The sequence below is a fragment of the Anomaloglossus baeobatrachus genome, chromosome 12, assembly GCF_048569485.1.
Source record: "Anomaloglossus baeobatrachus isolate aAnoBae1 chromosome 12, aAnoBae1.hap1, whole genome shotgun sequence".
Lineage (NCBI taxonomy): Eukaryota > Metazoa > Chordata > Amphibia > Anura > Aromobatidae > Anomaloglossus > Anomaloglossus baeobatrachus.
Window position 1 is genome coordinate 43,762,727 of NC_134364.1, and position 24,792 is coordinate 43,787,518.

At 45.9% G+C, this 24,792-nt stretch overlaps 1 protein-coding gene across 2 annotated transcripts; it reads left to right on the plus strand.

Moving 5' to 3' along the window:
• The first annotated feature begins 1,945 nt into the window (after nucleotides 1-1,945).
• On the plus strand, nucleotides 1,946-21,040 carry SIX4 (SIX homeobox 4). Of its 2 annotated transcripts, none has more exons than XM_075331045.1 (3): nucleotides 1,946-2,662; nucleotides 7,734-8,398; nucleotides 20,338-21,040. In XM_075331045.1, the coding sequence occupies exons 1-3, from the start codon at nucleotides 1,953-1,955 to the stop codon at nucleotides 21,018-21,020; spliced, it is 2,058 nt and encodes a 685-aa protein (XP_075187160.1). In that variant the 5' UTR covers nucleotides 1,946-1,952; the 3' UTR covers nucleotides 21,021-21,040. The 2 variants fall into 2 exon arrangements, with proteins under 2 accessions (XP_075187160.1, XP_075187161.1); XM_075331046.1 differs by lacking the exon at nucleotides 20,338-21,040 and adding an exon at nucleotides 10,485-10,535.
• The last annotated feature ends 3,752 nt before the right edge of the window (nucleotides 21,041-24,792 follow it).

Sequence of the window (24,792 nt, forward strand, 5' to 3'; positions counted from 1 at the left end):
TCGGCGTAATCCATCAAATGATGGAATCCGGCGACAGATTCTGTTTTTTTTAACTGAGCATGCTCAGATGGGGTGTTGGGCTGAAAAATCTGATGCGATGGATCCGTGGCATCAGTTTTTCCACAATCTGCGGACAGATCCATCGAGCCAATGGATTGTGACGCAATGGCAAAAAACTGACGTGTGAAAGGGGCCTAAAAAGTGCAGCAAAAACTTACCAAAAAAGCCCTGTGTGAACATACCCTAAATCAGGTTTTGCTGGGAAAAAAAAAAAGCAAAAAAACCGCTGCAAAAAAGCAGTTTACATACTTATAATAAATCAAGTTTTGCTGCAAAAAAAAACAACACAAAAAATGCAGCAAAAGTGTAGCTTATTTACTGCCAAGAAATAAAATTCTGCATAAATAAAAAACAAAAAAACATTTTTTAAAAAAGTTAGGCAATAACTTGGCAAAAAAACCCAGCTTTTAAACTGCCAAGAAATAAGGTTTTGCAGAAAAAAAAAAAACAAAACGCAGAAAATATGCTCTGTGTGAATATAGCCTAAGGTGGAGCCCCCCATAATTCAAGTGAAGTGCCAGCTGATGTCTTCCTGGGGGCCACACTCCGCAGGCTCTGAATGCTGCCTATGACAGCATTGTTGGGGCAGAGGAGTTGGGAGCGGTGGGGGGGGGGGGCATAGGAGTTGGGAGCGGTGGGGGGGGCAGAGGAGTTGGGAGCGGTGGGGGGGCAGAGGAGTGGGGGGCAGAGGAGTGGGGGGCAGAGGAGTGGGGGGCAGAGGAGTTTGGAGCGGTGGGGGGGCAGAGGAGTCGGGAGCGGTGGGGGGGCAGAGGAGTCGGGAGCGGTGGGGGGGCAGAGGAGTCGGGAGCGGTGGGGGGGCAGAGGAGTCGGGAGCGGTGGGGGGCAGAGGAGTTCGGAGTGCGGGGGGCAGAGGAGTTCGGAGTGCGGGGGGCAGAGGAGTTGGGAGTGTGGGGCGCAGAGGAGTTGGGAGTGCGGGGGGGGCAGAGGAGTTCGGAGTGCGGGGGGCAGAGGAGTTGGGAGTGCGGGGGGGGCAGAGGAGTTGGGAGTGCGGGGGGGGGGGCAGAGGAGTTGGGAGTGCGGGGGGGGGGGGGCAGAGGAGTTGGGAGTGCGGGGGGGGGGGGCAGAGGAGTTGGGAGTGCGGGGGGGGCAGAGGAGTCGGGAGCGGTGGGGGGCAGAGGAGTCGGGAGTGTGGGGGGGGCAGAGGAGTCGGGAGCGGTGGGGGGCAGAGGAGTTGGGAGTGCGGGGGGGGGGGGCAGAGGAGTTGGGAGTGCGGGGGGGGGGGGGGCAGAGGAGTTGGGAGTGCGGGGGGGGGGCAGAGGAGTTGGGAGTGCGGGGGGGGCAGAGGAGTTGGGAGTGCGGGGGGGCAGAGGAGTTGGGAGTGCGGGGGGGGGCAGAGGAGTTGGGAGTGCGGGGGGGGGCAGAGGAGTTGGGAGTGCGGGGGGGGCAGAGGAGTTGGGAGTGCGGGGGGGGCAGAGGAGTTGGGAGTGCGGGGGGGGGCAGAGGAGTTGGGAGTGCGGGGGGGGGGGGCAGAGGAGTCGGGAGCGGTGGGGGGCAGAGGAGTCGGGAGTGTGGGGGGCAGAGGAGTCGGGAGTGTGGGGCGCAGGCTCGGGCCAGGTGGAGGTGTCTGTGCAGCCTGTGACCGCACGGGATAGGTGGAGGGGGAGGGAACGCTCTGAGTGACGGTTGCCGCAGCAACGGCCGGTCTTACATGCCAAAGTCCCCGCCCACCTCAGTTCCCCCAATGGTTCTCCCTGCTCCAGGCCAGGACGTTCCTGCCAGTTTTTGCAGTTGTGTAGTAGTCACATTGCTGCGATCCGTTTACACTTCAGGGGAGGGGGGGAAGTAATGATCGCTGCGTGGCCGATGGAAACCTGATCAGACGGGAGGGGTGGACTTTTTTTTTTTTTTTAACAGAAGGGGGGAAAAAAAAAATGTCTTCCCCTTCCAACGGGATCCCAAATGCAATAGAGATCAAGCAGGAAGATGCCTTGGACGCGGCTCCCTTCTCTATGGAGCATGCACACCAGCCCGGGACAGAGGAAGGGATCAAGAGCGAACTTGTGATCGGCGGCGGCGCTGGGGCCCCGTACACGCTCGCCTTCTCGCCGGAGCATGTCGCCTGCGTGTGCGAGGCTCTGCAGCAGGGAGGGGATCTGGACAGGCTGGCCCGGTTCCTGTGGTCGCTGCCCCAGAGTGACCTGCTACGTGGCAATGAGAGTATCCTGAAAGCCCGGGCGCTCGTGGCTTTCCACCAGGGCAGGTACCCGGAGCTCTTCTCGGTGCTGGAGAGTCACAACTTCGAGCCGTCCAACCACGCCGTGCTGCAGGATCTGTGGTACAAGGCTCGGTATAACGAGGCGGAAAAGGCCCGGGGGAGACCCCTGGGGGCGGTGGACAAGTACCGGCTGCGGAGGAAGTTCCCGCTGCCCCGGACCATCTGGGACGGAGAGGAGACCGTCTACTGCTTCAAGGAGAAGTCCCGCAACGCGCTGAAGGAGCTGTACAAGCACAACCGGTACCCGTCCCCCGCCGCCAAGCGGAACCTGGCCAAGATCACCGGCCTGTCCCTCACCCAGGTCAGCAACTGGTTCAAGAACCGGCGGCAGCGCGACCGCAACCCGTCCGAGGCGCAGTCCAAGAGGTGAGAGCTCCGGCCGCTCCATTGTGCTGCTGCTGCTGCTGCAATATGGCGCTGCACTCGGCACAACTTTCTTTTTTCTCCTTACTCCAGAAAACTGGAGACTTGCTCCGTGATTCCATGTATACACAGCAAAAAATGCACCAATAACCCTATAAATCTGAATATTGACACGCGTGGGGGATTTAGCAAAGGGGGGTGGTATCACAGGAAAAAGTTCTGAAAAATGTTATTTGTGCATGTGGCTAATTTATGGGAAAGGGGGTGGTGCCTAGAGGAAAAGTTCTGAAGAATCATTTATGGGGGTGGTACCACAATGAAAAGTTCTGGAGAATCATATTGGTGCATGGAGGTAATTTATGGAGGGTGGTATCTAGAGGAAAAGTTCTGAATACTCATATTGGTGCATGGAGGTCATTTATGGGGGTGTTATCACAAGGATATGTTCTTATATCAGTATTTGTAAGTCATTTAAGGAAAAAGGAGTGGTATCAAAGAAAAGTTCTCAAATTGGTGCATGTAAGTAATTTATGGGGCTGGTATCACAAGGAAAAGTTTTGGACAATGATTAGTGCATGTTGGTCTGTTTGTGGGGTGGTGGTATCAAAGTGAAAGGTTCTGAAGTATCATATTAGTGCATATAGGTAATTTATAGGGGATGGTATCCCAAGGAAAAGTTGTCATCGGAATATGTATGTAATTTACAGGCTTGGTATCACAAGGAAAAGTTCTGTAGAAGCTTATTGATCCATGTATGTACTTTATGGGGATGGTATCACAAGGAAAGGTTCTGAAGAATCATATTGGTGCACGTGGGTCATTTATGGGGGTGGTATCACAAGGAAAGGTTCTGAAGAATCATATTGGTGCACGTCGGACATTTATGGGGGTGGTATCACAAGGAAAGGTTCTGAAGAATCATATCTGCACATCTGACATTTATGGGGGTGGTATCACAAGGAAAGGTTCTGAAGAATCATATCTGCACATCTGACATTTATGGGGGTGGTATCACAAGGAAAGGTTCTGAAGAATCATATCTGCACATCTGACATTTATGGGGGTGGTATCACAAGGAAAGGTTCTGAAGAATCATATCTGCACATCTGACATTTATGGGGGTGGTATCACAAGGAAAGGTCCTGAAGAATCATATCTGGACATTTATAGGGGTGGTATCACAAGGAAAGGTTCTGAAGAATCATATTGGTGCACGTAGGTCATTTATGAGGGTGGTATCACAAGGAAAGGTTCTGAAGAACCATTAGTGCATGTTGGTCATTTTTGGGTGGTGGCATTACAGTAAAAAGGTCCTGAAGAATCATACTGGTGCATGTAGGTAATTTATGGGGGGGATACCACAATAAAAAGCTCTAGAGAATTACCGTATGTTGGTGCATATAGGTCACTTATGGGAAGGGGGTGGTATGACAGTGAAAGGTTCCGCATACTCATACTATTTCATGTAGGTCATTTATGGGAAGTCTGGTGGAATCGCAAGGACAAGTTCTAGCCTATATTTTGGTAGATATTGGTTTAGTAATTTGGTGAATTGGCTCCATGGGCCGTTATTTTGAGTGAATGTCGTTATCGCTCAGGATTGGGTGTCTAAATTTAAATTTGACAGAGTAAATGATTTACTAAAATTTGATGCTGCGGAGAGCGTGGCAGATCCGGCTGCAGTGTTTTGAAACCTGATTCTAAACTCATTGAGCTCGGGTTTCATTGAAATCCTAGCTGGGAGACGACTCCTTGTGTGCCAGTGCCCTTTGATCGGCTCGCTCATTTGCTTGTCCATTTTTATGATCCGGCTGTCTGCGGCTGCGTACACCTTTCCGGTAAGGTCTGGTGGCTTTGGTAAGGGGTTGGTAATTTTCCCTCATGCACTGGGCTAGATTATGCTGCTTATACGAAAATAAATCACTTCTGCTGGGTAGAGGGGGGGAGAAGGGGTGCTGATCCTCAGCCAGAGGGGGCTGAGATTGCTGTAAGCCCCTATGACTGCACAGGAGAGTGTTAGAACAGATGTGAGCTTGTTCCCCTTAGCTGCCACTTGGTTGTTTTTGGAGGCAGGGGGGATACAGGGGGCTTCACACTTTTAACACCTTCATGATAGTTTGAATCCTTTTGTTACCTGGAAGTTGTCTTTCTTTTTAAGAAAACGTTTTATCACCAAATAGTTAACACCATCCATAAGAAAAGTTTAAATCTGCAAGCCCCCATATCTGTGAAGGCTGCGGCCTCTGTACTGGTTGAGGGTGGAAGCTGGAGGAAACCCACACAAAGATAGGATTTTATTTTTTCCTATCCTCAGGAGACCAGTGGCATCTGCTTATCTCCTCTGCAATAACATGCAGGATCAGCCCAGCTGTGTTAATAGGGAAATCAGGTCGAAAAAGTGTCACGTGAATGGTGTCTTTCTGGCCGCCGGTTACCCTGGGCCTATACTCGGCTTATTCTTATGTCTGAGATCAAGGTACAGGGGTAGTAGTGAGTCTGGGACATTGCGGCTTTGCAGGGGTTGGTTTCTTGTCTTCTGTAGAGATAAGGCATTTCTGGTTTGTGACTGGTTGGGCCTGCCAGGTGGAGGTGACCTGTTCTTCCTACAGAATGTTCAGCCCTTCCCTGTTCTGTCTCTTTCCGCCTCCCATTTGCAGAACCTAATGAGCGAAGTTGCCCGAAGGTGTTTTTTTTTTTTTTTTTTTCCTCTTTCTCGACTGAAAGGCGCGTACAATACTGAAATATTGTGCTGTGTTGTATTTGCAGAATGGTCTGTGCTCTGCTTATTTCTAGATACTTATTTAATCTACTGAGTGGACAGTCACTAAAAATGATCTTTGCAGTTCTGTGCCTAAATAGATGGTTATTCATCCTTATAATTTATAATGGTGGCCAAAGCAGCGAAGATGTTACAGACCATGAACAGATGTCAAGTCCTAAAAAGATGCCTAGTATAGACTTGCCACAGAGACGTGTATGATTACAGCCTGACAACCTGTGTACAGCTGCTCAATCCTGCGCTGCGCACAGTCCTGCGCTGCGCACAGTCCTGCGCTGCGCACAGTCCTGCGCTGCGCACAGTCCTGCGCTGCGCACAGTCCTGCGCTGCGCACAGTCCTGCGCTGCGCACAGTCCTGCGCTGGGCACAGTCCTGCGCGCGGCGCTGGGCACAGTCCTGCGCGCGGCGCTGGGCACAGTCCTGCGCGCGGCGCTGGGCACAGTCCTGCGCGCGGCGCTGGGCACAGTCTTGCGCGCGGCGCTGGGCACAGTCTTGCGCGCGGCGCTGGGCACAGTCTTGCGCGCGGCGCTGGGCACAGTCTTGCGCGCGGCGCTGGGCACAGTCTTGCGCGCGGCGCTGGGCACAGTCTTGCGCGCGGCGCTGGGCACAGTCTTGCGCGCGGCGCTGCGCACAGTCTTGCGCGCGGCGCTGCGCACAGTCTTGCGCGCGGCGCTGCGCACAGTCTTGCGCGCGGCGCTGCGCACAGTCTTGCGCGCGGCGCTGCGCACAGTCTTGCGCGCGGCGCTGCGCACAGTCTTGCGCGCGGCGCTGCGCACAGTCTTGCGCGCGGCGCTCATTATGGTGCAGTGGTCATAGCAGTGTATCGTACTGATGTTAGACTGCTGTATTAGAAGGACTATGAGATGTCCATTTGTCTCCTTGTGATGAGATTCTGAAATGCATAAATACAAGGGGAGTCCAGCAATTTTTATTTTTTTTTTTTTTTTTTTAGCGTTCACTGATTTTTTTTTTTATATATATACTATATTATATTTTATTTTCTTTATATTAAAAAAGTTTTTTCCTCTACATGTGTCACCACACCAGGTGCAAGAAAAAAGACAAAATCCTTTAAAAAAACACATATCTAAAGGATACCAATATGGCGGACCAGCAGAGCTATAATATGGCCCTGTGCTCTTTCGCAGGTATCTGTCGGGATGATTTTACTACTGAACTAGGAGTATGGTTACAACTATACTTCTTGTAGTATTCCCAACTGCCAGTGCTGAGAAATCAAGCCTTGAAGCTGCATGCAAATTAGCCTGAAAGTGCACTGGAGGCGTGTCAATACAGTACATGGACACGCCTCAGTGCACGTCTATGCTAATTTGCATTTGGTTTAATTTCTCATCAGATTACTGCAAGACGGTGTATATTTTTCTTCTTCTTTTAGGATTCGTACCTCTAGTTTAGTAGTAAAATCGTCCTGAGCTTGATTGGCCTTTCCTGAAAGTATGTAGCAGGCATGTTTCCGTATCCCCGCTATGGTAAATGTGAAAGTATATGTCATAGATCAAACCTTTTGCAGCTTGTAAAATATTCATGGGCTTAAGTACGCAGCTATGCCTCTCCTTCAGATATGACAGCCCCACACAATGCATTTGAGCGAGATCTTAATGGTCTAGATGCAGGCATGTGCTGCAGAGCAATTTTTGTCTTTTTTTGCCAATCTTTCTATCCCCCCTTTCCCAGTTTACAGCGTGCAGATGTGGGGGGAGGGGGGATGGTTGATGGATGGGTAAACGTGGACAGGTAACATTCCTTGGGTTTTCTAAACTAACGCTTCCTGGTTTAAAGTAAAACCTCCCCCACTTCTCTGCAGCTCTTCCCATACGTTAACACCTCTGGGGCATTCTGGCCTTCTGTGATCAGGATGTATATAATTAAGGTCACCCCTTACTCCTTGGCTGGACAATAATTACATGCTCCAAAATGTCCTATTTTCTGCAATTGGAGATTATGTAATTGAGTGCCTTGGAGAAAACTCCTCGCTCTTCCTGTTTCTGTGCCCTTTTATTCTCCTTGGTTCCGTATTTGTTTTTTACTGCATAACAATTGGTGTACGTTTACAAGCGCCCACCACTCGATTACCATATATTTGCCAAATTGGCCCTTCTGTGTTTGCTTCTTGCCACTTCAGGCAAGCTGAAGTGTCCATTAGTCCCCTCACAAGAGGTCACCCTGAACCTCTTGTTTGCTTATAAATAATACCGTCAAGTAGTGTTACTTCCATTTCTATGGCAGTTGGGTTAATGATTTCTCTTGTTTGTGTTCTTTACTTTGCTTCTTTAGTGAGTCGGATGGAAACCACAGCACTGAAGATGAATCGAGCAAAGGCCAAGACGACTTATCTCCACATCCTCTTCCCAGCTCAGATGGCCTCTCCAACATAAGCCTTCCCGCGCACGCCGATGCCGTGTATATGCAGCACATCGGGAATAAGATCTCCTTAGGTTCTTCTGGAGTGCTGTTAAATGGAAGTTTGGTATCTTCCAACACTTCACCTGTTTTCCTAAACGGGGGCTCATTTATCCAGGGACCCAACGGCGTGCTTCTTAACGGTTTAAATGTGGCAAATTCGCCAACGGTGACATTAAATTCTCCAAAAGTGGCCTCCACCATTGTAAGCAATGGTGTTCCGAACTCCGACATCTTAGTGTCCTCCCCTGAGGAAGTAAAGGTTCTTCAAGCTGGTTTGACAGATTCTTCCTCCACGTACACTACAAATATACAGTCTTCTTTCCCAGGGTTAATACCTGCGACAGAAGTCAAGACTGAGACTATCCAGCCGGCTGCTGCTTCTCAAGATGGCGGAACAGTTGTTACATTTACCACTCCCATACAAATAAACCCGTACGGCATTGTCCAGATCCCCAATTCAGGAACAAACGCTCAACTCATTAATGGAAGTATTGGATTCTCCACACTCCAGCTGCCTTCCGTCGCAGTTTCCCAAGGTAAATGTGTGTAGAAGGGAGAATGTGGGCATTGTTTTCTGAAATGTTTCTTGGGATTGTGATACCAAAACATCCACAGAGAACATCATGTTTTTAGAGATTCTTTATCAATGAAATAATAGTTAATAATTGCATACATACCTACAAATTTGGAGCTTACCATGGTTTTCTGTCATTCTAAAAGAAAAACTGCATCGCCAAATAGAACATGGTAAGTGTGAATAGGTGCCAGTGTGAATACCGATACAAAACACATGCAAAAGAATACAGCAGCCTCTGTAAGCGCTAAGCTATGTGCAAACACAGAATATATGAACTATAAAATGCAATAATGCCATGTGGAATATAATTTAGAAAAGTGAAGGTATTGAGCACACTCATTGGCCAGTTCATGTGAGCCCATCAACCACGGCAAGGCAACCTTTCTTTGATGTGACCCTATGTTTGGTGTCATTGTTGAGCTGTCCTACTCTTATGCCGGCGTCACAAGGGACGATATATATATTATATATTGTACCATCACCCATTCCCTGTAGACTGTGAGCCCTCGCGGGCAGGGTCCTCTCCCCTCCTATACCGGTCTGTCTTGTACTGTTAATGATTGTTGTACGTATACCCTCTCTCACTCGTAAAGCGCCATGGAATAAATGGCGCTATAATAATAATAATATATCGTGCGATCGCACACGCCCTCGTCGTTTGTGCGTCACGGGCAATTCATTGCCCGTGGCGCACAAAGTCTTTAAACCCCCGTCACACCTACTTACCTCCCGCACGACTTAGCTGTGGGTGGCGAACATCCTCTTCCTGAAGGGGGAGGGACGTTCGGCATCACAGCGACGTCACACAGCCGCCGGCCAATAGAAGCGGAGATGAGCGGGTTGTAACATCCTGCCCACCTCCTTCCTTCTGCATTGCCGGACGGACGCAGGTAAGCTGTAGTTCGTTGTTCCCGGGGTGTCACACGGAGCGATATGTGCTGCCTCGGGAACGATGAACAACCGGAGCACAGAAAGAGGACCGACATTTTGAAAATGAACGACATGTCGACGAGCAACGATAAGGTGAGTATTTTTGCTCGTTCAGTCGTTCGGAGGTGTTACACGCTACGATATCTCTAACAATGCCGGATGTGCGTCGCTAATTCCGTGACCCCGACGACATATCGCCCGATATATCGTACCGTGTGACGCCGGCATTAGGCTATGTGCCCACGTGGAGTGAGTTTGTTTTTTTTTCGCCTTGCTTATTTTAATCAATAAAAGCAAGCAAACTGCATCCTAGCAAAGTCTATGAGAATTGTGACTTGCTGTACACACGCTGCTTCTTTTTTTCCTTGCAGATTTATTTTTTGCTGAAATAAGAAGCAGCGTGTCAATTGTTTTTTTTTTTTTTTTGTTTGGGGTTTTTTTTCTGAGTTTCTATAATCCATTGCAATGCTTTATCACTACAGTGGATTATAGCGCAGCACTTCACCTCACACACCGTACATACAGCATGGTCTGTGAGGCTCTCTGTAGCTCAGTAACCTGGGATTCTCATGGTGACGACCCAGGGTTACTATGGCAGTGATCTGGTCCCTGTGATTGCATTACAGGGACACGATCGCCAGGGAGAGGTAAGCGATCCCTCTCCCTGCCTTCTGAATGCTGCGATCGCACTGATCACAGCATTCAGGGGGAGCGGTGCGGACACCGCCGCTCCGGTCAGTGAGAGCAGATTCCTAGCTGTAAGATCAGCCGGAGACCTGGTGGCGATCGCAGGGATACAGCACAGGAACCCCGGAAATCACTATTTTTTTCAGCAGTTTTTTTTCCTGCCAAAATAGGTTTTTTGTGTGCAGAAAAGAATCACATACAAAAGCAACATGGACACATAGCCTTATACACAGCATTGTCCATCACAGAGGTCGGCAGCTCAATGATCGAGGCAGTGGGTCTGAGATGCAGTACCAGACGCCGCCATATGAACGAGGGGCAGTGTTTGCTGTCATGGGTAGTGTGGGCTCATTTTGGTGCTGCAGATTGTTGGTGCTCAGATATTGCCATTCTTGAGGATAGATCATTGATGGGAATACTCTTTTTAGGGTATGTCCATGGGACCTATACGTAGCAAAAAAAGAAAAAGGATGACAAGCGCCGGATCAATGGACAGGGATGTGAAATCTGCAGTGCCAATCTTCGTGCATTACATCTACTAAGCTGGTACTTCTTTATGCTTTGCCTCTATAGCGCCATAATATTTTGCAGCACTTTACAGACATCATCATCTCTGTCCCCATTGGGGCTCAAAATCTAATCTCCTATTATCCTTTGGAGTCTGGGAGGAAACTTGAGAACGCATAGAAAACACGGGGAGAACATACAAACTCCTTGCAGATGTCGTCTTTGATATTCTTAATACACTGCTCATTTTTGTGTTAGTCGGGTATTAAAAAAATAAAGCCCCAGTCCCTCCAAGGTGACTTATTTGCCCTTGTTGCCATATGTCTTAAAACAAAATGTCGTCTTGTAAACCCCGATGTCCATTCCATGTTCATGATGTCAGTGAGAACAATGGCAGCGCTCGGCCTGGGCTTCTGTGTTGCAGCTGTTCTGCTCCGCACTAATAATAGCTCTGCTTCATATGAGGGCTAATAAGTGGCCGTGGTGTAGGTATGGGTTTGATATTTCCAGCCGTCCTGCTTCAACAATCCATTAGTGCGACTTCTAAATGGATAGAAATCATTTGGTTAAACCAGAAATGTGCGAACCATGGGGCCTCGGTGTCTGGTGTGCGCATCTGTTTCATTGTGCTGCTCGTCTCTTGTATTTTTCTCTGCAAAGCATTGATTTGACATGTAGTACTCTTTTCTTAAGAGGTTCTGCAGCAGCTGTAAGTGTCTTATCTATACCACAGCTGCTGCAGAACATACGTCATTATACACATCTCAGCTGCTTCTTTTTGAATGGTTCATATGAAACCATTGTAGGTCCTCCTATGTAGTTTTGAAAAAGACCCCCTGATCGGAATAAACGCGGAGTCATACTTGTGCGTATCTCACGTGAGTCTCGCATCGCATCACCCAGCACGGCCACACACTCTCCTGCATATATTTCTATGCAGCTGAGACGCTCCTGTCCGGAGAGTGTGCGGCTGTGCCGGGTGATGCGATGCGAGACTTGCGCAAGTGTGAATATATATATATATATATATATATATATATAATGTGTGAGTATTGGGGTCATCTTGTAGTTCTGTGAGCTGTATGGTTATGACACCCCTCTGATTACCAATATTCTTATAATATATAGTGTTTTCTCTTTTAAAGGAGTTTTCTGGTTTCAGAAAACTTTTGCCCTGCCTACATTTTGTTTTAAAAAAAAAAAAATAGCTCAACCGTACTCCTCCTCCCCAGGTCCGGTGCTGAGCCTCTTCTATTGTATGCAGAGCTGAAGTCACATCGACAGCACTGCAGCCAATCTATGAGCTCAGCGGCTCGTGACATCAAGTCTGAAAGTCGCGGAAGTTCAGTTGTCTGCAGTCGTGTAGTTGTGATTTCAGCGCTGCAGACGATCACAAACACTGGGGGTAACAGTGGAAACTCGGGGCTGGACCCCAGGAGAGTTAGTGAAGCACAGTATTGTTTTGGTTTTTTTAAAAAAAAAAAAACCCGAGTCAGTGGACAAGGTTCATTTTAGTAAGAATATGCTCTTTTATGGCCTCATGATTGTGACCTCACGTGATCAATGGAAGCACCGGATACTGATGGGACATCAAATAATAAGGTCCCTGTCACATAGACACCAGGACATAAAGCTCCCAGTGCTGCTCTTATGCCGGGGCCACCCGGGGCACTAGTGCGATGCTCACATGACACTCAGCTCGCGCTGGCAGCACAGCAGGAGCAGAGTGTCATGCGAGTGTACCTGCTACTGAGGTCCGACTGTGCGAGCGGACCACAGCTGCGGGGGGCGGGCCAGCTCTGAGGAGGGGAGGGATTTCTTTCCCGCTCTCCTCCATAGTCTGCTATTGCGATTCTCTCTCTGCACACACAGAACACCGGTGTACCGCGATTTTTTTTTTTTTTCTCTCGCCCCATTCACTTGAATGGGAGAGAGAGAGTCTCACATTACAGTCGCAGTATGCTGCGATTGTTTTCTCGGTCCGATTAGGGCTGAGAAAACGCTCGTGTGCTGTCACACAGGCTAATATTGGTCCGAGTAGAATGCGATGTTTTATCGCACTCCACTCGCACCAATTTTCTCGCCGTGTGGCTTAGGCCTTATGGAATCAGAAGATCAGCTTCTACATCTAGAAAACCCTGTGTTGCCAGTGGTTGATTATCACTAATGTTCAGAGACTGTGTATATGTAGGTAGAGGAGCATGGTGAAGCTAAAATAGATTTTTCTCCTTTTTTTGGAAAGGCCTGAAGCATCTTGGGTGAAGTGAAGCTGATCACATAATTAGTGTTCATGTAAAAACTGGAAGACTCAATTAATAGCGCAGAGATTCTGCAGTTATCTAATGCGTACAGCCAGCCTAACGTCTGCCAGATATTCATAGCCCGATTCTCCGTATCCTCTTTGTATTGAAGAATTGGATATTGCCTTTCTACTTTATACTAGTCTAAAAGGAATGTCACATTTTACCCCCTTAAATCAGACAATGACTGTTTGCACTCTGGTTATTTTGGATCCAGAGTTGATCAAATGCCTAATAGTGAGAAATGGATCTTAAAGGGAATCTGTCACCAGGTTTTTGCCACCTAATCGGAGAGCAGCATAATGTAGGGGCAAAAACCCTGATTCCAGTGACGTGTCACTTACTGGGCTGCTTAGTGTAGTTTTTGATAATCTACTGCGGATTAATCAGGGATTATCATTACAGGACTACTTGGCATGCTGCTGGTAGTCCAGCATATTCATGAGCTGTGAATAACTGCTAGATCTGCAGCAGAGAAAACAAAAATTTTATCAAAATGACAGCAAACAGCTCAGTAAGTGACACATCGCTGGAATCAGGGTCTCTGTCTCTACATTATACTGCTCTCAGATGGGGGAGCAAAAATCTGGTGACAGATCCTCATTTAAAAGATTTCATGCCGCTTTGTCTTGTAGTGTAATGATGTCTGTACAGATAACTGATAACCGGCAGCTATCTCTCCAGACTTTCCCCATAAATTTGAGCACTCAGCTTGACCAAGCCTTAATATGTTCTCCGTGGAGAGAGTAGAGTAAGTTACCGGCAGCGGATTTATCTGCCTTCAAAACAAAAGGATTGGTTGAGTAAATTTAACCCCTTCACGACCTTTAACGGATATATCCGTCATGGAGCGTGTGACGTTAAGCCCCGACCCCTGCCGCGGGCAGGATGCGGTGATCCGCGCACATATCAGCTGTTTTCAACAGCTGACATGTGTGCCTGCATATTATGGGTGGAATCGCATTCCACCCGTAACATATTAACCCCTTACATCTCGCTGCCAAAGTCTGGCAGCGAGATATATATACGCGCGGCCATGATTTTCACTTACCCCCCCCACCCCCACCGGAAGTCACGTGAGTGATCACGTGACTTTCGGTAGTTGCCATGGTAGCACAGGGTCATGTGATGACGCCTGTAGCTATGATGATTCACTTTCGATTTCACTCGGCCTGGAGCCGAATGAATCAGGAAGTGACCGTATCTGCTGTTTACAGCTGTGTAGCTGTGATCAGCAGATAGTGCAGAGCGATCGGATTGCTGATCGCTATAGCCTCCTAGGGGGACTAGTAAAATAAAAAAAAGTAAATAAAAAGTTTTCCAAAAAATAAAAAAACCCTAAAAGTTCAAATCACACCCCCCCCTCACCCAATTGAAAATTAAAGGGTTAAAAAAAATAACAATGTGTATATATATATATATATATATATATAATATATTTTTTTTATCGCCGCGTTCAGAAATGCCCGATCTATCAAAATATAAAATCAATTAATCTGATCAGTAAACGGCGTAGCGGCAAAAAAATTTTTGGGCGTCGCAAGTTTTACGCAAAATGCAATAACAGGCGATCAAAACGTAGCATCTGCGCAAAAATGGTAGCATTAAAAATGTCAGCTTGAGGCGCAAAAAATAAGCAGTCACTGAACTATAGATCCCAGAAAATGAACGCTACGGGTTTCGGAAAATCACGCAAAACGTTCGCCACTTTTATTGGACAAGCTTGTGAATTTTTTTTAACCCATTAGATACAAGTAAACCTATACATGTTTGGTGTCTACAAACTCGCACCGACCTCAGGCATCACACCTACACATCAGTTTTACCATATAGTGAACACCGTGAATAAAACATCCCAAAAACTATTGTGCCATCACTTTTTTTTTTTTGCAGTTTTTCCAGTACACTATATGGTAAAACTTATGGTTTCATTTTTAAAACAACTTGTCCCGCAAAAAACAAGCCCTCATATGGCAAGACTGACGGAAAAATAAAAAAGTTACGGCTCTCTGAAGAAGGGGAGCAAAAAAACAAAACGGAAAGTGTACATAAAGATGAAAAAAAAAAAAAATCTTAAGCTACAAAAAATCAATTAAAATACAGTAAAAACAAGACCCAAACTGAAAACGCGTTGAATAAATCCGAAGGGATGGGGTAAATAGTTCATATGCGCATTATACATCCACTCGCAGTATACCAACAGTTTGCATGAAGTGAGCAGTGATAAAAGTGCCAATGCAATAAATTTAAAAAGTATACCATGGCTCACATTGTATATACAGTGCTACCTATTCAACACTTTACATTACGTGAGCAGTGCGATTTAAACTATTGGAAAAGTAATATAAATATATATGCGCCAAGTGGCCAAGGCGAATAGATATCATAAAGGATAGTATACAAAGTAGTGAAAGTGGTAAAAGGGGTTTCGCCCATATCGCACCCCCGACGCATGTTTTGTCAGTGGGTAATTGGTGGTACTTGCCCTCCGTGACTTGTATACAGTAGTTCGTCTGATGCACAAAGCTTCAATGTAAAGTATTATGTGCTTTTCTACTGAATCCCCCTCACTAGGCTTTGTACGTTTGAGTTACTGAATTAATAGATTTAGAGTGACTTGATCCCAGTAAGGATTTACTTGTGTAGCCACATTTCTGTATATCGTTGCAGCAGTCTTGAATACTGGGCTACGAGCATCAGTTGTACGGCTTCTCATTGTTCAACTTACATAAATTCCAGTGCATTTCAGTAATTGCTTTTCCATCCAGCTGAAAAATTACGACTTGAAAGTGTGAGGGTCTAGTGGCCGGATCTTCATAAAATATAGATACAGCAGCTTAGATCTGGTAAATCTAGAGTGAATGTGTTTCAGTGATACTGGAAGATTCATGGAAATAAAGATTCTTAAAAACCAGCATTAATCGGACCTGATGGGTCCGATGATTAGTGATGAGCAGGCACTACCGTGCTTGGGTGCTCAGTACTCGTAACTAGTGATGAGCGGGCACTACCGTGCTCGGGTGCTCAGTACTCGTAACTAGTGATGAGCGGGCACTACCATGCTCGGGTGCTCAGTACTCGTAACTAGTGATGAGCGGGCACTACCATGCTCGGGTGCTCAGTACTCGTAACTAGTGATGAGCGGGCACTACCATGCTCGGGTGCTCAGTACTCGTAACTAGTGATGAGCGGGCACTACCATGCTCGGGTGCTCAGTACTCGTAACTAGTGATGAGCGGACACTACCATGCTCGGGTGCTCAGAACTCGTAACTAGTGATGAGCGGACACTACCATGCTCGAGTGCTCAGAACTCATAACGAGCAGTTGAATGCTCAGATGGGCACTATTTGAGTACCCGAGTAAAATGCAAGTCAATGGGGAACCCGAGCATTTTTCTGGGAAATCTTTCCTTGAAAATGCTCGAGTCCCACATTAACTTTTTTATTATACTTTGGTGCTCAAGTTGTGTCCATCCGAGCAATCAACTGCTCGTTAAGAGTACGGAGCATAGCAGTGCCCGCTCATCAGTAGTCTTGATTTTATGTGCAAGAGTAGAAAAAATAATTGTGTTTCATGATGGTTCCAACCATTTTAAGCAATGGATCTTCACCAAATTTGACATCCCAATGATCAGCTATCATCTCCAATGGATGTGGCCCACAATTTCCCTGCAGATGTTTTGCACGCTGTATATTTAATTCTTGGCTGTACCAGGGACATTATTTCAAGTGGTTCTTCTGCTCTGGCTACTACTAATGGGACAACCCCTAGAAGTATTGATCGTGTGAGTTGGCTTGTTGGAAAGCCACCGGGGTGGTTCATCTGCATGGAGTCTACTCTAGGCTTAAATTTCTATCTCTCTGGTGTTTATAATGTTACCCTAATATTTAATCTCACCTCCGTATAATGGATGTATGAGTCCTGTGTAATTTGCACTCCCTGGGAGTATGACCTGTAGCGGTGGAGGAAGAGGCTACGTAGGAGAGTGCAATGTAGTCGGTGCAGTTGTCCCCCCGTCCGTGGCCAGAGGATCGTGCTGTGTCCTGCATATGCATACTACATCATGTCTCTCCTGCACCGTGCCACCAGCAGTAGCTCCTACAGCGCTGATGTTGTACCTACCGCTAGTTAGCTTAGGCAAACATGGTAGTGCTGCCTAAACTCTACCGCTAGGTACAACAGTGCTGGAGGAGCTACTGCTGGTGACGCATGATGTAGTATGCTTATGCAGGACACAGCCCGATCCTCATGGGCGCAGAGAGGTGGATACCTGCACTTAGTACTCTGCACCCTCCTACGTTGCCTCCTCTTCCTTCACTGCCAGAGTTCGTACTCCCCGTGTATTGTAACAGACTACTTAAAAGCCAGACAAGTGGAGTAAGGAGTCAGCAGTGGTCTGAAAGCCACAAGACGCAAGTTTGTTGTTTACAGGACTAAACTTAGTTGCTTAATTTATGTGGTTAGCAAAGTTAAATAACACTCAATGCTGGATAGAATTTGCAAAAAAAAATTGGCCACTCAACCACAAAAAAAAAAGAGGACATATTTTGTGATTAGGTGTGATGGAATGGTTGTGGTTTGGCTTAAAGGGGTTGTCCACTACTTGGACAACCCCTTCTTGTTCCCCTTGTTCACCCCAGAATATTTAAATAAGCCTATCCTCCTCTCCGGTGCGGCCACGGTTCCAACGATGTCTGAAGCAGTGTTGCCGGAGCCCACGTGACGTTATTACCAAACGACCAATCAGCAACCTGCGTCTGGCTCTCCGCCTCCGGACATTTGAGCAGGATGTGAGTTATGCGCTGACTTCCTGCTCAAATGTCAGAAGTCGGGGAGGAGGAAGCCGGTGCCAATTGGTCTCACAGCCGCATCGGAGGAATTAAACAGGTGTCCAGTTCTCCATTGAAGCAGATGTCCACTAATTGGACAACCCATTCTCATTCCTCTTGTTCACTGCAGAAAATTAACTAAAGGGTACTTTACATGCTACGACATCGCTAGCGATCTCATTAGCGATGTGACATTCTAGATCGCAAGTGCGATCTTTCGGGATCACACATAGGTCATTTAACGCATCTGCGATCTCAAAAGATCGCACTTGCGCTCTAGAATTTCACATCGCTAATGAGATCGCTAGCGATGTCGCAGCATGTAAAGTACCCTTATGCCGATATTCTCTTCCGGTGCGGACCATTCAGCGCCAGCTTCCTTCTCTCCGCCTCTCCGCCTCTGGACATTTGAACAGGAAATCGCTGCAGCACTCACATCTTGCTCAAATGTCTGAAGGCGGGGAGACAGACGGCGGGCGCTAACTGGTCGTGGGGCTTGCGGGTCATGAATCACGTGGGCCCCGGGAAAGCGGCTTCAGACATCGTTTAAACTACAGCTTCACTGGAAGGGAGTACAGCCTTATTTATTTTTACGGGGGAGAACTAGGGCAATGAGAAGGGGTTGTCCAAGTAAAGGTCATCTCCTTTAATGGAGAACTGGACTGTTGTTTTGTTCCTACACTCAAGTGAATAATACCATACGAGTCCCATCTACTCGAGAGTACAGGACGGTGAAGGTGAAGCACTGAGCGTAAGGACTGATTTTTCCATTGACTTAGCTTTTACCATCTTGGCAGTGCTCCTGCGCTGGGGCTTTTATGAGACTTTTTATTGTTAATACTAAACTTGTCTGCTCACCTTTTTGTTGTTTTAATGGCTGAGAACACATTTGTGGCCCAGAATAAATCTGGACAATGCATGTTTTGGGCAACAAGGCCTTGCAAGAGAGCGAGAGGTTCCTGACTGAGGGAAAAATGGAGACCTACAGAGCTTGTTTCTGAGATGACGCCAATAAATGAAAATACTTTTCTATTTGCGACAAGTGTTTGTTTTTTGTTTTTTTTATTTTTTTTTTTAGTAAATGTTCCACTACTACTCATAATGGCGGTTTGCTACCGGGCAAAACGTTTTAGCAGTTGCTCGTTAATCCATCGTACGAAGGGGTAAGCATTGTTTTAAAGACGCATGATGACACAAGTAATCTAGAATGTCTGGTTTTAATTCGGACATTGCTATACTTGATCATCCTTTCACTGGTGGAACAAATGTATGATCCGTGGCATCTTAGAATGACTTTTTGACTTTTGGCTGTGGTTCCCCTTCGATTCCTGTATTGTGCTCCCTACTTTTATGTGAAGCCTGGGCTACTGCAGAGACGAGAAGGTGTCTGAATATTAAATGAATGTAATCAAGAACATGGCAGCATTGTGGAGAATCACCCAAGTACACAAGTTCTAGGTGCCCGATAAGTTGGCCAGTTTGAGGAAGATAGATGATCTCCAAGTCCCAGGTAAGAGGATTATTTACCTTGCTGCATTTTAACTGAATTAACATTGAACCTTAAAGGGAATCTGTCAGCAGAGTGCAGCATGATGTAGGGACAGGTACCCCGATTCCAGCAATGTGTCACTTATTAGGCTGTGTTTTGCTGTTTCGATATACTCCGTGGAGAACTTTTCTCCTTGCGGAGACTGACAAACCAATATGGCTGTCAGTGGTGAGGAGTCTTTTATAGCTGATTATATTATTTCCCAGAGGAGCATTGCAGCTAGAAGACTCCTCACCACTGACAGCCAGATTGGTTTGTCAGTCTCCGCAAGGAGAAAAGTTTTTCCCTTAGACCCCACTCTAGCTTCTCATACAGCCATATCAGATCTCATACTTTGCACTGACGAGGGGCAATCACCCCGAAACATCATGTCTGCAAATTGAGGTTCTGATCTGGCATAAATCATAGGTCATGTGAAAAGGCTCGTTAAAGAGCCAATTTTTACTTTTAGAATTGCTACTTCCAATAGGTGGCACTAGAGTTCGTCTCCTTCCTCCCTGAAGAGACAATTTCAATATACTCAGTGTTATATCGGCATATTATGACTACAGGACTAAGTGTCATGTGTCTCCTGGTCCAGCCCCGCCCCCCGCACGGATTGGCAGCTTTCTGTGTACACTGTATATTGACAGAAAGCTGCCAATTAGTGGGGTCGGCTCCTCTTTTTGAGCTCTGCAAGATCTGCAGCAGAGAAAACTGTGATTCTATTACAACTGGTACCCCCAGTAAACTAAGTCATACATTGCTTGAATCAAGGTATCAGCCCCTACATCATGCTGCCGTCAGATTACATAGCAAAAAACTTGCTGACAGATTCCATTTAAGTTTTACTTTTAATTAACCAAAAAGTTTGATTTCTGCCATGTATATTGGCAATTTTTTATATATCTAAAAACCAAAAAAAAATCATTTCTTTTAAAGGTCAGACCTAGGTGAGGTCAGCCACATCACCTCTTCTGCTCCTTTGCAGTAGCTCAGGCTACGGGACCTTGAGCCACAGACTCCCCAGTGTGTAAGTATTTGACTTGATTTTTATACTTCTGATTTTACCACCCCAAAACTGATTCTTATGCCTTATTATTCTCCTCCCACAGAGAAACCATGGAGTGATAAACCTCCTAGGCAAGTCTACCCTACATCTGAAGACCACCGGACAATCCACTCTGAAGTATCTCATCAAAATGAAGGTGGTTTGGAAACCAATGTCCACCACCTTGGTGAAGGATCCCGGAAAAATTCCAGACTTAAAATCAGGAATTTGGATCGAAATAACCAAAAAAGGCCTTTGTTACCTTGTGCCTATTTACATGATGGTGCAAAAGATGGCACAGTATCCAGTTCGGAGCGAGAGCTTCCTGAAATATTAATGGATTGTTCACCTGCAGAAAACCTCTACCTGTCGGAGAGAGATTCTTCTTCAGATAGCAATGACCCCGTATTATATCAAAGGCCGAAAAGAATATTGAAGAACAAGTTCAGACGACGTTCGTTTGTTTCTAGATCTACAGCTTCTTCAGATTGTCAGCCCTTTCAAAAAAGAATGAAGAAACCACTCAAAGAATCTCGACTGAGAAGGAAAGATCATCCTGAGAGAGCAGATTCACGTGTAGGCCGGAGATTACGAGAACTTTGTGAGCTCCAGAGGACGATGGCTACAGACTTGCATGGTCTCCGCACTGAGATGGCCAACGTTGGTCTGATACTTGGGAAGATGTTGGTGCTTTTGGAGAAATCTATGACTTCCAGTTCCACTACAGATAAAACCGAAGAAATGTGAAATTTCTGTAATGTTTTACAAAGGTCCAATACACTGTTTAACTGTTACTTTAATTTTTTTGGCTTTTTTTTTTTTTTGTATTTACTTAATAAATGTTGTGTAGTGTATTGGGTGAGGTTATTCTTTTTGTTTGGACTTCAGAGATGAAGACAGCGTATAGGTAATTTTTCTTCCTTAATTTCCCTACAGCATGTAGGCTGGTTTTATTAGAAACCACGAATAGAAATGTGATTTCAGCATGGAAAGAAATAAATTTGAGAAAAAAAGTTTCCTTTAAAAATGTAGCATCATCGTTCTCGTCAGCTGCAACTTTGCAATTTACCTCTTATTAAAATTCCTATCCGTTTTCAAGAACAGAAAAATTGTTAATTGTGGTGTTCGTTGCCTAGGTTTCCTGCCACCGCTGCAGCCCATCAGTGGTGGATGGTCTGCTAGGCCCCAGATCCGCCAGCTTGAATGCCACTACTCTCCTCCAAAACTGCAGAGTAGAGATGAGCGGTTCTGTGCCGAGCCTCCACTTGCTCGAGCTTAACCCGAATCCCAGAGCAAGTAAGGTGCCGCTCACATCAGTGGTATTTTGCCGCGAAGCCAGATCCATCCCAAATGCGTTTCAGTTCCATTCTTTTTCTATGGACTTGTGGCAAGATGTGGTCACATGCGGTTGCGTGCGTCATACACGACCGCATCTTGCCGCAAGCCCATAGGGGAAAATAAAGGAACTTTAATGCTTTTGGGACGGATCCGGCTTCGCGGCAAATTACCGCTGATGTGAGCGGCACCTAACTGATTTGTCAGTTTGAGTCTCTGCCCACAAACAGCCAGCCATAAGGAGATCACTTTCAGAGGAGGGTGTATGGGCTTTTTCAAACAATGTTTTGGGTTGCACACTATATGTAATTGTTCTGATGTTACCCCCAGTGTCAGCCGTTCAAACGCTGTAAGCAGCTCACACAGGGCTGAGCGCCGAGTGTACCTGAGCACAGCATTGCTCGCGCAAGTGAAGTTCGCCCATAAAGCACGAACCAGAATCTTGATTTATTTATTTTTTTTAAGTTGACATTCGGTTTAAAATTTGAACCTCAGGTTCGCTCATCTCCACTGCAGAGTCAAAGCTGACTGCTTGCAGCTATGGGCCAATAGAGGAAAAAATAACGTATCCAGTCCGAACTCCTGATTGGGAGCGCACCACTCCCCTGACAAGCCAGGAGGCTGGGGAGCAGTGCCCTCCTGAAAAAAAAAGAAAGAAAATTATATTTGTGCTAATTGATCACGCCATAGGTGGAGAGAGCTACTATATCACACACCTTAGAAATTATGGAGCTAAGGCACACAAGACTTGAGTGTGTGAAGGGGAAAAAGCTAGTTGTAGTTTGGGTTTTTTTTTTTTTTTTGTTCTGTCCTATATTTATTTACATGTGTATACCATATGAGCACACAATCGTCCATACTTAGTGTAATTACACTATTTGGCAGGTGCTTTTTAACTTTATGGCCCCAATTTATCAAACAGTTTTATCTAGAATATTGGCATAAAACTGTGAAATGTTGAAATATCTTTGCCATTTTTTTGGTTTCAAAGTGCGTTTTGTTTAGCTGGGAGATGTGATACAGTGCAGCCTATAAAATCATCAGAATTAACGGAGCACTCCCACTAATTTATTTTATTCATTAAATGTGTTTACACATGCATGTAATGGAGTGCGAGTGTGATAATACTGTTTCCCTGAAAATAACCCCTAGCATGATTTTACAGGGTTTTTTTTTAGTATGCTTGAAATATAAGCCCTAGTTACAGTCAGAGCCGACGTTAGGGGAAGTCAAACTGTGTCATTTCTTAGGGACCTCAGCCGTTATATTCTGAGGTTAAGATTAAGGACCTTTCATGACTTCACAGTCATGTGACCAAAGGTCTCCTAATTGTAGGAATCCAAAACAACTGTGAAACAGGTTGGTATGCAGGACTTGCATTGGGGGGGGGCGCAAACTGGGCAATTTCAGAGGCCCCCATTTCTCCTAGCTGCTCCAGTGTTTATATCCTGATGACAACACTGCTTAAGGACCTTTGTGACAGTAACATCATGATTAGGCTGTCACTAAGGTCTCTTACTTGCAGGAATCTAAAGATTACATAGTTACTTAGGTTGAAAAAAGACCCAGGTCCATCTAGTTCAACCTTCCTCAACCAATTATACATTTTGTCCTTAAGTCATTTATAACCAACAATGTTGTGTGATGAGGAAATCCTCCAGCCCTGATATAAAAGCTGTTATAGTATCTGCCATTACTACCTCTTGTGGTCGGCATTCCACAGTCTGACTGCTCTAACTGTAAAGAACCCTTTCCTATTTCGCTGTCGGAATCGCTTTTCTTCCACTCGCAGTGAGTGCCCCCTGGTCCTTAGTACTGTCTTTGGAAGAAATAAGTCATGTGCCAGTCCTTTATATTGACCACACATGTATTTATACATATAAATGAGATCTCCTCTGAGACGTCTTTTTTTCTAAGCTAAACATTTGTAACTTCTTCAACCTCTCATCATATGAGCGGCCTCCATTCCTTGTAGTAGTCTAGTTGCCGACTTTGAAATGACTCGAACTTCTGAATGTCCTTTTTAAAATGTGGAGCCCAAAACTGGATCCCATATTCCAGATGTGGCCTTACAAGTAATTTATAGAGGGGTAACAATACATTGTACATTGGGATCACTGGATCTAATCTTTCTTTTTATACACCCTAAAATCTTGTTTGCTTTTGCAGCTGCTGCCTGACATTGAGTGCTGCTGCTCAGCTTATTTGTAATAAGAATACCCAAGTCCTTCTCCTGTTCTGTAGTCCCGAGTTTACTTCCATTTAATGTATACGCAGTTATAGGATTACTCCGTCCTAGGGGCATTACTTTACATTTATCAACATTAAATCTCATTTGCCAAGTATCTGCCCATTCTGACATCTTATCCAGATCTTTTTGTAATATTGTACTATCAAGGTCAGTTTTTAATATCCTACATAGTTTGGTGTCATCAGCAAAGACTGACACTTTACTATCAATCCCATCCACAAGGTCATTAATAAAGAGATTAAAAAGAATTGGTCCTAGCACAGATCCCTGCGGCACCCCACTGCTGACTATGGCCCATTTAGAGAATGTAGCATTTATGACTACTGTTTCCTATCTTTTAGCCAATTCCTTACCCAGTTGCATATAGTTTTCCCTAGTCCTTGTTTCTCGAGCTTTAGTATAAGCCTATTATGTGGTACAGTATCAAGATGAAGAGGAGACTGGCTGGTGTGTGTGTGTGTGTGTGTGTGTGTAGATACACATGTGTTACACACAGGGTTTGGAGAGTTATGATGTTCCAGAATGTGATATGATTATATTTGAATAAATGTTTGATTTTTATTTTTTCCAATAATAACTATGGATTGTTGTTCATGGGGGGAAAAAATATTTCCCCCTGAAAATAAGCCCTAGCTCCTCTTTCAGAGCAAAAAAAAAATATAAGACCCTGTTTTATTTTCAGAGAAACACAGTATACTCACCTACAGCCGTGCTCTCTGGTGTTCAGCGCCGTTCTTCTCTGCTCCTCCCTGACGTCACTGCTCTGCAAACTCTCTGGGTCACGCAGAGCACCCTGGAAATCTATATTACAATTGAAGCCTATGGAGCGTCAGAACAAGGCTCTATAGGCTTTCATTGTAAAATTGACTTCCGTCTCCTGAATTGGGCATGGACGAGTCGGCTAGTGAGAATTGCGATAATGTCGGTGAAAAG